The 12,510-nt window shown below is 40.7% G+C and overlaps 1 protein-coding gene across 13 annotated transcripts in view; it reads right to left on the bottom strand.

Moving 5' to 3' along the window:
* LOC147157240 (rho GTPase-activating protein 23-like) overlaps window positions 1–12,510 on the bottom strand; it is a 94,427-nt gene that overhangs the window by 47,521 nt on the left and 34,396 nt on the right. For all 13 annotated transcript variants that reach the window (XM_086063862.1, XM_086063864.1, XM_086063861.1 and 10 more), the window contains 3 exons: window positions 12,061–12,153; window positions 8,153–8,231; window positions 8,003–8,063 (listed from right to left, as the gene is read on the bottom strand). In XM_086063862.1, coding sequence (XP_085919988.1) covers window positions 8,003–8,063; window positions 8,153–8,231; window positions 12,061–12,153 — 233 coding nt within the window. The remainder of the gene's footprint in view (window positions 1–8,002; window positions 8,064–8,152; window positions 8,232–12,060; window positions 12,154–12,510) is intronic.

Below are 12,510 nucleotides of genomic sequence, written 5' to 3'. Positions count from 1 at the left end.
TGGGAGAACTTTCATACTAAATGTTAAATTGTGTGAAAAATGTATGTTGAATGAGAAAAATATGAGCCCGGGTGGCCTGAATTTGTGGGGCAAGTTGAAATTGGAATTGTAAATCGTATGTTGTACGTGGGTGTTGAACGATGCCGAAAAAGTGAGGCGAAATAACGAATCGGAATAACCTCAGTGTAACTGCTGAAAGCAGTCATACAATAAAAAGGAGGTTTATAACCACATATCTTCTTTCTGTCTTTGAGTGAACTTGGAGCTTTGCAATGGTGTTTTTCACACCAACATTCAAGCCTATAAATTCAATTAGAGCAGTTAGAGAGAGAGAGAGAGAGAGAGAGAGAGAGAGAGAGAGAGAGAGAGAGAGAGAGAGAGAGAGAGAGAGAGAGAGAGAGAGAGAGAGAGAGAGAGAGAGAGAGAGAGAGAGAGAGAGAGAGAGAGAGAGAGAGAGAGATGATACGTCGAATGAACAATACTGAGCTCTCTCAGAAAAAAGGACGACAAGTGAACAAATATGATAAGACTGGTTGTCGACGCCCAAGACATATTATTTTAGTTTTGTTTGTTTCTTTTCTTGTTGTCTTTTTTGTTTGTTTATGGTTTGTGTTTGTGCTGATAGTGTGCAACTGTTTGAAAATTTATAAAAACTAATAACATTAATAAAACTGTAAGTGACAAAAAAGTAATGAAACAATGCATAATTATATTGAATACTGTGGTATAATGCTGAAAGCTATCAATAAAGCTGAATGAGGATATTAGGCGTTTAATAATTTAAGTGAAATCATAAGGTGTAGGTATATATGCATAAACCTCCTGGTTACTTGCACAAGTACCAAACATCTGTGAACGATGATGAGTGGAATACTGACTTCAGTCAGTCAGTACCATTGAAAATGAATGGGGAGAACTTTTCATACTAAATGTTAAATTGTGTGAAAAATGTATGTTGAATGAGAAAAATATGAGCCCGGGTGGCCTGAATTTTTGGGGCAAGTTGAAATTGGAATTGTAAATCGTATGTTGTACGTGGGTGTTGAACGATGCCGAAAAAGTGAGGCGAAATAACGAATCGGAATAACCTCAGTGTAACTGCTGAAAGCAGTCATACAATAAAAAGGAGGTTTATAACCACATATCTTCTTTCTGTCTTTGAGTGAACTTGGAGCTTTGCAATGGTGTTTTTCACACCAACATTCAAGCCTATAAATTCAATTAGAGCAGTTAGAGAGAGAGAGAGAGAGAGAGAGAGAGAGAGAGAGAGAGAGAGAGAGAGAGAGAGAGAGAGAGAGAGAGAGAGAGAGAGAGAGAGAGAGAGAGAGAGAGAGAGAGAGAGAGAGATGATGATACGTCGAGAGAGACTTGTTCAAGAACCCGCCTGTGCGTCTTCTTTTGCAACAGATCAAAGAACTATGATGCTGGCCATTCTAAAAATGTTAACACTATGCTTTACTGTGAATGTGTTTCATGTTTGTGGGCATTCCTCACTTATTGACATTTTTTTTAGTGCATGGAAAAGAGTAACAGTAGAAACGTTGGGTTACTTTCTGATCATATCAGTCATGGGTTGATTGATTGAACCTTGATATCATACGCTAAGTAAAGTCTCAAGATATACTAGCAAGGAGGGAAGGGTTGACCTGACCATTGCTAAAGCAATTCCTTAAGCCTGGAAATTTAGAACATTTATAAACATTACACATTTTTATATTAACCACTAAATTGAAAAACAAACTCATAAACTATTCAAATGTAGTAGACTGATTTACAGCGGTTAGCATCTGTTATCCTGGTAAAGCTATCTACAAACCAATGTGGTGCCCCGAAAGAGTTTAATTGAAATATTAAAGTCTCCTCCATTTAAATAATCAATTAATTCTTTAATTTAATCATTAATAGACTTGATTTACACTACATTAGTGGTGCCAACCGGCGGAGCCAGAGGGGAGGCCGGGGTGGCACGTGTCCCTGCTCAAATAAGATTGGACCTAGTATGTCACAGCGGCATGATAAAAAGGCAGTTATTATATCATTGGATGCAGAAAAAGCTTTTGATAAAGTTAACTGGTCCTTCCTCTTTGCTGTTTTAAATAAATTTGGCTTTGGGAAGTCATTTATTCACTGGGTGTCAGTATTATATGATTCTCCTAAAGCTACTGTTACTACTAATGGGATTATATCTCAGAGTTTTACTCTACAGAGAGGCACAAGACAGGGATGCCCACTGTCGCCTTTATTATTTGCAATATTTATTGAACCGCTTGCATTAGCCATACGCCAGGAAAGAAGGATTCAAGGAATTCACTCTGGGGTAACAGAACATAAAATTAATCTATATGCCGATGATATTTTACTTTATTTAGAAAAGCCTGCTATTTCGTTAGGGGAAGTATTTAACTTAATAACTAAATTCTCACAGTTATCAGACTATTCTATTAACTGGACAAAATCAACACTTCTACCTATTACAGAAAACTCATGGAACCCTGCAAGCCAGGACCCACACTACTCATTTCCTATAGGTAATTTTAAATACTTAGGCATAAAAATCTCACCTAAATTAACTGATTTAATTAATTTAAATTTTACTCCACTTCTGGATAGCATTCATAGTGACTTGGAGCGCTGGAATAATCTTCCTATTTCTCTAATAGGACGAATAGCCACTATTAAAATGAAAGTTTTACCCAAAATAAACTATTTTTTTCTCAATGATTCCATTTAAACCTACGGCAAACTGGTTCCAGTTGTTGGACTCAGCCGTTACAAAATTTTACTGGAATAAAAAAAAAGCAAAGATTAGTCTATCTACTCTTCAGAAAAATTAATCCAAAGGAGGTCTAGAGGCACCAAATTTTATGCACTATTATATAGCCAACCAGCTACAATATATTATTTTATGGGCACAACCCAATAGAGATACTAACTGTTGGCTGGAACTAGAACAGAAGGATTGTAATAACCTCAGACTCCTAGATTTACTCTTTATTACAACATCGATTAAGCGACATAACTGCTTTAAAAATCCAATGATTTCCGCCACCCTGACTGCCTGGTGGAAGGCACTAGAAATGACAAAAGCCCAAGTGGAGCCCTGCGGGCTTTCTCCTCTATGGCATAACCCCGACTTTCAAATTAACAACCAATCGTTTTATTTGAATGTGTGGGAGCAGAAAGGAATTACACATCTCCACCATCTCTTCTCAGATAATATGTTTATATCATATACATCCTTGCTCCAAAAATACAAAATAAAAAACGGAAACTTTTTACATTATTTGCAAGTTAAAAGTATGATAAAGAAACAAATTCCAACACTTCAGGGTACGCTCCAACCACCTGTTTTAGCTAAAGATATTACCAAGCTTTCTCCGACAACAACAAAAAAACTCTCAAAAATATATAAGTTACTTTCATATACTGATAAAACGTCTTTACCCATCTTGAAATGGGAAACAGACTTGTCTATAGCGCCGGAATCTGACTTTTGGATTCAAGTTTGTGAAAACGTTTTTAAATGACAAAACACACAAATTTACAACTTATCCAATATAAAATTATTCACAGAACATACATTACTCAATATATGATGAAGAAAATGGGACTCTCAGACTCCGACATTTGTCTCCAGTGTTTACAAAACACTACAGACACTTACTTTCATGCTTTATGGTTATGTACTCCGGTTAGGTGTTTCTGGACTAAAGTCTTAGAAAAACTTTCCGCTGTCTTGGACTGTAGGATACCGTTCTCTCCAAACTTGTGTTTGCTAGGTGACTTAACAACAACTGACTTACCACATAAACAATTTCAATCTATACTTGTAGCCCTTACTATCGCAAAAAAAACAATTCTTGTTAACTGGAAAAATAAACAAACTCTGAATATCGACCAATGGTCTAACCTCCTCATAAATCACATTTTAATGGAAAAAATATCTGCCTCAAATAAAAACCAAATGTCAAAATTTAAAGAAACATGGTCTACGTATATAGATTTTTTTAACCTAAACCTGGTTACTTAATTCTGCCTGTTAGCGAGAGCCACAGCAGCGTGATAACTTGCATTGATGTTTCTGTATTTGGCAATTTGTAACTAATGGTTGTGTTTTTATAGTCAGGAACCCGGCTGCTGCCAACGGGATCGAGCGGATTCGCCTCCGATGGGCACCAGGGGTTGATATTCGGATTCACGGCATGCCAGTGGGTTAATTCTGTGGGTGCTGTCCCCCCTGGCTGGGCGTGGGCGGGTCTGCCCCTCTGTTGGCTGCTGGGTGGCGGCTGCGTCTTGGCCGTTCCCTGGGTCTCTTGGGGGGTGCTGTGTTGCGGGGCTTTCCCTGGTGTCTGGGGCGGCGCCGTTTCGGCGCGGTCCGTCGCTCTGGGCCCGGCGACGCGGTTCGGGGCTTGTGGGCCGCCGGGGTGCCCGGTGGTTCACTCTCCCCTCCCCCTTCCTCCCCCTTGCTGCCTCTCCCTCCCCACCTCTCCCCGCCCGTCCTCCGCCTCCCTGTCTCTTCTCCCTCGTCACCCTTCCTCCTCCTCTCCCCCTCTCTCTGCGGCCCTGCCGCTGCCCCCTGCCCTTCTTGTCGTCTCCTTCCCCCCTCCCTTCCCCCTTCCCGGTATGCCTTCCTTCCCCTCCCCTGGGCCGGGTGCTCCATCCATGGCCCGGGTCTCGGTGCTCCGGGGGCCGGCGGGGGTGGCTGGGGTTTGATGTCGTGCCCGCCCCGCTCCGGTGGGCGTCCTGTCACCTCGGGCGGGACCCAGTATCCGGGGGGCGAGCCCTATCGCCCCGCCGGGCTGGTCCCATATGCCCGCCGGGGTCCCGGTGGGGTGGGTGGGGGCTTGGTGGGCGGGTGCGCCTCCTGCCCCTGCCCGGTTGGGGAGGGCCCCGCTGGTCGCTCCTCTTAACTCACTACACTAGGTTTGCACAATACACTTTTATAGACATATAGGGCACATAACACACTTTGGGGGGTGGGGTAGGGTGGAAACACCGTCTTCACCCTACAACTCCCCTCCAATTTTAATGCACCACACAACTGGGGGGGGGGGGCTTGTGGGGGTGCCATCGGTTGGGGACCGCGGTATAGAGCAGTGCTGCGGTCCCCTGTCCGTGTCCCCCCCCCCACCCCCTATCTATTTTTTTTAATGAACCACATACACTCAGTAACATGCTTGGGAGGCGGGTGGATCGGAGCGTGGGAATATCATTTCCCTTGGCTCCGGTTCACCTGCTCCTAATTTTAATGCACCCCACACACACACACACACACACACACACACACACTTGTATATACACTGGGTGGGGTCACATTCACAGTTTAGGGGTAGAGTTCGCCAGTCGGCGAGCTGGCGGACTCAGTAACAGGGGTTAACTTCCACAAAGAACGCTGGGGTGACGACCGGGGCCTTCCCGGGGGGTGCTGGGGGTGGGGGGTGTCTGGGGGATTGGGGACTTGGGGGCGGCTGGGGCTGGGTTGGGGTGGATGGGGGGCCGGGGGGGGGTCGTGGGGGTGCGGGGGTTGGGGGCCGGTGGGGTGCCTGGCGGGCCTGCGGTGCCCCGTCCTGCTGCGTTGGGTCGGGGGCGCGGGCCGTGTTGGGGTGGGGGGGCGCTCCTGCTCCTGGGTTTGCTCTCCGGCCGGTGGCCCTGGCGGGGCCTGGGGGTCGTCCTTTGGCGCTGCCGCGGCCTGGGGGGCCCTGAGGTGTTGCAATTGCTCTGTCCTGGCGGGGGTCGACGGCTCCGCTCTTTGGTGGAGATTTTCATGCATGCCAGATCCACCACACCAGCATCTACCGAAACTCAGACACAATCTGCTTCCTCCTCAGGTCATTGAATCGGTGGAGGCTGGTGTCTGTGGATCTCACTCGGCTTTGTCTGTCCTTCCTTCCTTCCTTCCCTCATTCTCTCCTTCGGTCTCTTGAGGTCTCCCTTATTTTTTATTTTTTTTTGGATTTGTTGGAATTTAGATGTTTCTTGGGTTGGGGAAGAATTCTGGTGGGTGGCCCGGTGGGTGGTGTCTGGTCGGTGCTGGATTTCACCTTCCTTGGTTTTCTTTGGTCCCCTCGGGTCCACTCGGGTCTCCTGACGGCGGTGTTCGGTTTAGGTGAACGGTATGAGACTTTTTCTAATAGGTTTTTGGTGAGCTAACAAATACACGCACGCATGCACGCACACACGCACGCACGCACATACACATACTCACCCACATACAAAAAAAATATGTATATATATATATATATATATATATATATATATATATATATATATATATATATATACATATATATATATTTATATATATATGTATATATATATATATATATTTATATATATATGTATATATATTTATATATATATGTATATATATATATATATATATATATATTTATATATATATGTATGTATGTATATATATATATATTAAAAAAATAAAAAATAAAAATAAAAAAATTAAATAAAAGAGCAATGATGATGACATTTCCGAATGAACAATACTGAGCTCTTTATAGAAAAAGAAGAAGAAAAAAAAAAGATTGGACCTATCACGGCACCGGCGCACGTCTTGCCAGTGCAACCTCCCTTCTTTTTTTTTGTTTCTCAATCAGACGCCTACTAATTGTTATGCCCCTCCTGCACAGTCGGTGGCGCTATGTACCACAATATGTTGTAATCCACAATAGGAGTCTGGACAAGAATAATTTTCCGAGTCCTATCAAGACACTTCAGATCAGAGCATCAAGATGACCCGTTTTGGCAATGTCATGTTGGTTTCCTCATGATGTGACTGTTTAAAATATCTTTTATATTCAGATAGATTCTTTTGAATGGACATCAATAAGTTAACGTTGTTTTGCACAAGCTAAAAATAAATCCATTAGCTGAATAACTAACAAAGACGTGAAACAGGAAACAGAAGTATGGAGCGACCTTCCAAATTAAAAGCATAGATTTCAAAATAAGAGATTTAAACATCACACACAAAACAATTTATTGAAAATAAAGTGCTAGGAGTAACAAATTTATTTGTTTGCCCATAGGGTGTGTGGAAAATGAAACAAGAAAATATGACTTGTTCCTTAAACAAAACAAATTTACATTTTCAAACAAATTGCAAATTTCTTTATGTTAAACACTGTTAATTGTTCATTTTTTGAATATTGTACATTTTGTCCAGCACCTATATGGGCAAAAATCTCCTGTGTGCTATAATCCATCCATATGTACTTAAATATATTTCAACATTTAGAGACTCCGAAATTGTTTATAAAACAAAGGTATTTGGCATAATCTTTGGATACGCATACTAAGTAACCTTGGCCCCTACCTGCACCCCCCCCCCCCCCGCCCCCTATTTATACAAGTCTGGCTCCGCCACTGTGTGAAGCTAAGTTGTGTATTTTGTATAACACACACAAGTAACAATCTAGACCAGCTTAGTGCAGTGTGTCAAAAATAAAGCCACTGATGAGAGCACAGCAAATTTAAGAAGTGATATTGAGATCACTTCACTGCCTCCGGTAGTGGCTCACAATGAGCAGCACCTCATCTCGACTACCGTGACATATGTATTCGGCATCACTCGGCTTGACTCGGGTGTTCGCACTCCGAGAATGAGGACAAACTCTGAGGCATTTTTTCTCCGACTTTTTGGGTCGAAGTCACGTATGTAGGAGTTATGAAAAATTCGAACTCCGAGGTTCACCCATAGCTGCTAATTGTTGGGGACAGGGTAAGGAGTGCCTGGGTATTTACAGTATAAATGTTTGAAATTTGCAACACCTAGTATTTCCTAATAATGAGTGTGAACAAGCCATTACCCAATCATGCTGACACCTCTGATCCTTGCCAAAGGGGGTGCTACTAGATTCTTTGTATGAAGTATAAACCTTTGCTGTGGCGCTTTTCCTTTTCTGTTATTTTGAAAAAGTAAATGATGAAGACAAAATTCACAATGATACATAGAAGCTGTGAGAGGGAAGGAGAAAAACAAAATACTCACACTTATCAATTGCAGAACATCTTCATCTTTTGGCATAACAGAGAGCTCCAAATTATTTTCACTACAACAATGCAGAAACAAAATAAACATTATTCAGATATGATGCAGACAAAAACAAATTATTGTCTCATTTGCACAGTGTCCACTTACCCATTTTGAATGAGTCTAATCACCTGAGAGTAGGTTTTTCCTAAAATGCTCTCCCCATTCACTTTGACTAGCCTGTCACCTGAGACACACACAAACATTGGTCTTGATAAATCGTTCTTTGTTTGCCTTTGGTAACTTAACTTACAGTAACACAAACTTTGAAGCTAAAATTCACCTCTGAGGCATCATCTGCCAAAGTTTGCTTGTTGTATTGTAGAAACTTGTGCGTGTGTGTGTGCATGCGTGCGTGTGTGTTTAAACCGCAATGGGAAACTTGATGTAAGAATTTTGGGTCAATTAAAAGATGAGTTGACATTAGCTTTGGCCTGTGATGGTTAATTCATATATATTAAAATTTTCTTCAAATGCATTTGGCCACATAAATAACATAAGAATTATTTGATGGTTCATTTCAATCCTTTTTTTTTTTTTTTGCATTCAAGGGGGTAGGGAGCTTTGGAAAGACCATTGTGATAGTGCGATCATCTTTTCATCTTCAAGTATTTATCAAAGCTCATATTTGATTTAAATTCCATCCAACTTCAAAGAGCATGGAGTGGTGATACTGCAAACCAGGCAGATGCTTCATTTGTGACACATTGATGATGTGGCGTCACTGGCGTGTCATCCTTTTATAGACGTCTCATGGAAATCACGACATTGAGGAGTGATCAAAACATCACATTATTTACATTAGATTATTACATTTGATCATTTCATACAGCTTCATTCATTCATTATTTCATTCCACTTCAACCCGACTCGCTGTACTATACTTGTGTGCAGGGACGCACTTGCATGTAAGAGCGTTTAATTCCCTCATGATTGTTAAAGGTCAAAGTTAAAGGTTAACGTACCACTGATTGTCACGCCCATCTAAGTGGGGTGAAAATCGTTCTTTGCATTAGACCCATCCACTGAAGGAGCGGTAGGCAGCAGCAGGGGCTTGCGCTCGGAGATTATTTGGTGATTGGTGATTTTGCGACATACTTTGTTTTAATGCACAAATACATTAAATTAAAAGGAGAAATAGGCATGTTAAAGAAAGATCCTGCAATTGAGGATGATCTCTTTGTCTGGATTACAAACCTTTGCCATAATGACGACATTCGCTCTGCAAGCCTGCTGTCGACACAGGTATACTTGTGTGTTCTGCTGGACTACACAATCACATTATGGTGTATTTCAAATTTTATTTGGTGCTATGTCCATTTATATAAATCATTTGTGAAGTAACATTAGAGGCAAGGAACTACGCTGTTTGTTTAGAAGCAGGTGCCAGTGATGCGGCTAAAAACACACCCAAGTTACGATGTACATTACTTACTAATTGCTTATTTTTATAAACTTATATTACAATTTAAACTTTTTTGCTGCTGGGAAATGAAAATAGAGACCTTAAGGATGTTTTTTTTTTTTTTTAGAAAGCTCCAAAACGTCCAAACGACTTGATTTTCGCATTCAAAATTCATCTCCGCGACGTACGCCTGATTTTGAGAAAACACATCACAAATATACAGAGGTGGGCACTACCGTCATTCATAATTTCCCGTTATTGACGTCACCCACCTTTCGGCAAGTGCTTCCGCATTTTCGGCAAGTGCTTTATGACGCAAAACCTTGTAAAAATTAACCCAAAGAGAAAGGCTGCTTGTACTGACCCCGACCAACGGATGTAAACCTGCTTCAATTGGTGCTCAGTCAGTTTATTTATTTTATATGAGGCTTCGCGTCATAAAGCCCTCTCCGAAAATGCGAAAGCATTCGTCGAAAGAAAGCTGAGAGTTGTGCCCACCTGTGTAAATATGTGCCAAAATCATGCCCACCTGTGTAAATATGTGCCAAAATCATTTTGCCACAAGTGTACGTTGCTGTACACATTAGTTTAACCCTTTTCTCTGAGTAAGCCCCTCTGGATTTACAAAATTAACCAGTCAATAAATTATACATCATTTTTAACAAGGATACAACACCATTACTAACTATACTAGTCAGTATTTAGCAGTGGCGAGCAGTGACCTTTTTTTCAGGTTTGGTTTGGTTTTATTGAAAATATAAACATGAAGTGGAAGTAAAAAAGAAAAACAAGAATAGGAAGAAAGAAAAGAGTTTATATGTTCAAAAGGGGTAGGAGGAAGTTAAAAATGTATCTAATCCTAACCCCTTATTGGTTTTATGTTGATACAATAATACGTATTTTAACATTAATAAAATACTCATTAAAATCATTAGCTATGTCGGAAATTTTTTCAATAACAATATTTTTATCTTTTATAAAATATTCTGGATAATCTATTTTTTGTAGATGTATGTATTGTATGATTTCGTTTTTTCTATATTTCTTGTATGTTGCTTTTATTCTGCTCTAGTAATGCATGGTTTGTATAACTTGTATAACTTGTTTGTATAATATTCAATAGTTTATTTTTGTAGGTCTTGTTTCAGCTTTCATAGTTCTCAATTTAATAAATATTTTGTATAAAATGTTTTTCTTTTTACATGCATTCTCTATCTCCGTCATCCATGCCTTATTTAGACCTTTATATTTTCTTCTTTTATATTTTATTGACTTTTATTAATGGACAATGTTTATTGTATAGAGATATAATGGTACACTGAAATGCACTGTATGCGATATTTTGATATTTTACAGTGGGTATGCTGTATAGTGACACATACAGAAAATGTTTGGGGTATTTTTTATTTATTTTAATATTAAATATTATTTAATTATGATTTTATACCACTGTGTAGGTATAAAATTTAAGCGGAAATATTCATGACTGACGCAGGTTGATGCACACACACTGTAATGTAACCAGCTCCGTGGTGAGTGAAATGACAAATTCACATGCCCACAAATTTGCCAATACGTTGGAATTTACAGTATTCGGAACTGGTTTGTGCCCACGAAAGCCAGTTTCCCAACCCGGGAGAGGAAAAAATGACATTGCAGCAGAGCCGCAAGAGGTTTCAACCAACAATAAAGTTTGATAACCTGTGGACATCCAGCTAGCCATTTATGTTTCCCATAACTCCTTGCTTGAAAGTGAGGGATGAAATTCTTCCGCGTTTTCGTGATGATTAGGCTACTTCAGTAGAACGGCCACTTGAAATGATATTCTCGCTGGAGCATTCCTGGGCATGGCCGGAGGCCTGCGGAGCACAGCCGAGAACGCTGGAGCTTTTTCGGGCATACACAGGCCATACACAGTTGGAAAGGTCTCGCCGAGACAAATCCGGGAATGCCCGTATGTCCCCGGTAGGACGTAGGGTTTGGGATATATGGCCGCCCAAAGACCTCCAGGACACCGTAATTTTTTTTTTTAATCACCCGGTTCCCATACCGGGTTAAAATTTGCCGGTTGCCTCTTCTCAACTACGTACTGTTTATCGGAGAACAAACCAAGTAAGCCAATTATGCGCATGCACGTTGTCAATGCTTTACTGACAGTTTTTTTGCCATTCAAAAGGCGCACACACAGAAAGAACCGCTCGGAATTAACACAACTTGATTTCTCATTGCGTATGCGCGAAACAAGCTGTCGGCTTTCCACCTCTCTGCGAGGAAAACAGGACAAATTACACAGGAGTTTAAGACCAAAGCAGTAGAAGTAAGGTATTGTATAATAGAGGACGCTGACAGATAAATATTTTCAATGATTTTATTGGAGGGCTTGGGAATGCACCGCATTCATAGCTTATTTATGACCGCTCGCCACTGGTATTTAGTACAATCACTTAAGTCACACACTTGTTTTTTTCCTCCTAAAAAATATTCGTCCCCCTTTCTTTCCAACTAGTCAATTTGACTAAATTATAGAGATCGCTCCACTTCCTAGCTTCTTTAAAGCTGAAACAAGCCAAGCATGAGATAGTTACATTAGTAACATTTTGGAGTCAATTACCGGTGCACAGCCCAGCGTGATGAGCAGGGCTATTTTCTTTAACGCTCTTCACAAAAATGGTGTCCATTGCCTCCAGATGACACTGCTGAACACCTACGTCAAACACACATGAACATCCATTCATAGTTCATCAACATCACTGAGCTTAAAATAAAAAGAACATCTAAAAAATGTTTAGCTTGATGAAGAGTTTGGTCCAAAATTATTTGGATAATGACAGGTCTGATCAGCTCGGTCCAGGCAAAATATGTTCATTGGCATGAAATTCTAAGAAATGGGAAAAAATATATAAGGAGTAGTCTTGGACGTTGTAGTGGTCCTACTTATGCATTTATTAATTTCAAATCTGAATTCAGCATCTACCTTTTATCTTCTCTCTCCAGTAGCCTACTTGATTGAAAGTCAGTTGTAACTCACAGTAAGCTACAACGTATCAGAGTTCATTACATA

This window comes from Leptonotus elevatus, chromosome 20, assembly GCF_054856555.1.
Source record: "Leptonotus elevatus isolate MCC_2025b chromosome 20, RoL_Lele_1.0, whole genome shotgun sequence".
NCBI lineage: Eukaryota > Metazoa > Chordata > Actinopteri > Syngnathiformes > Syngnathidae > Leptonotus > Leptonotus elevatus.
The sequence above is the reverse complement of the archived record's forward strand: the minus strand, read 5'-3'. Positions and strand labels throughout refer to the sequence as shown.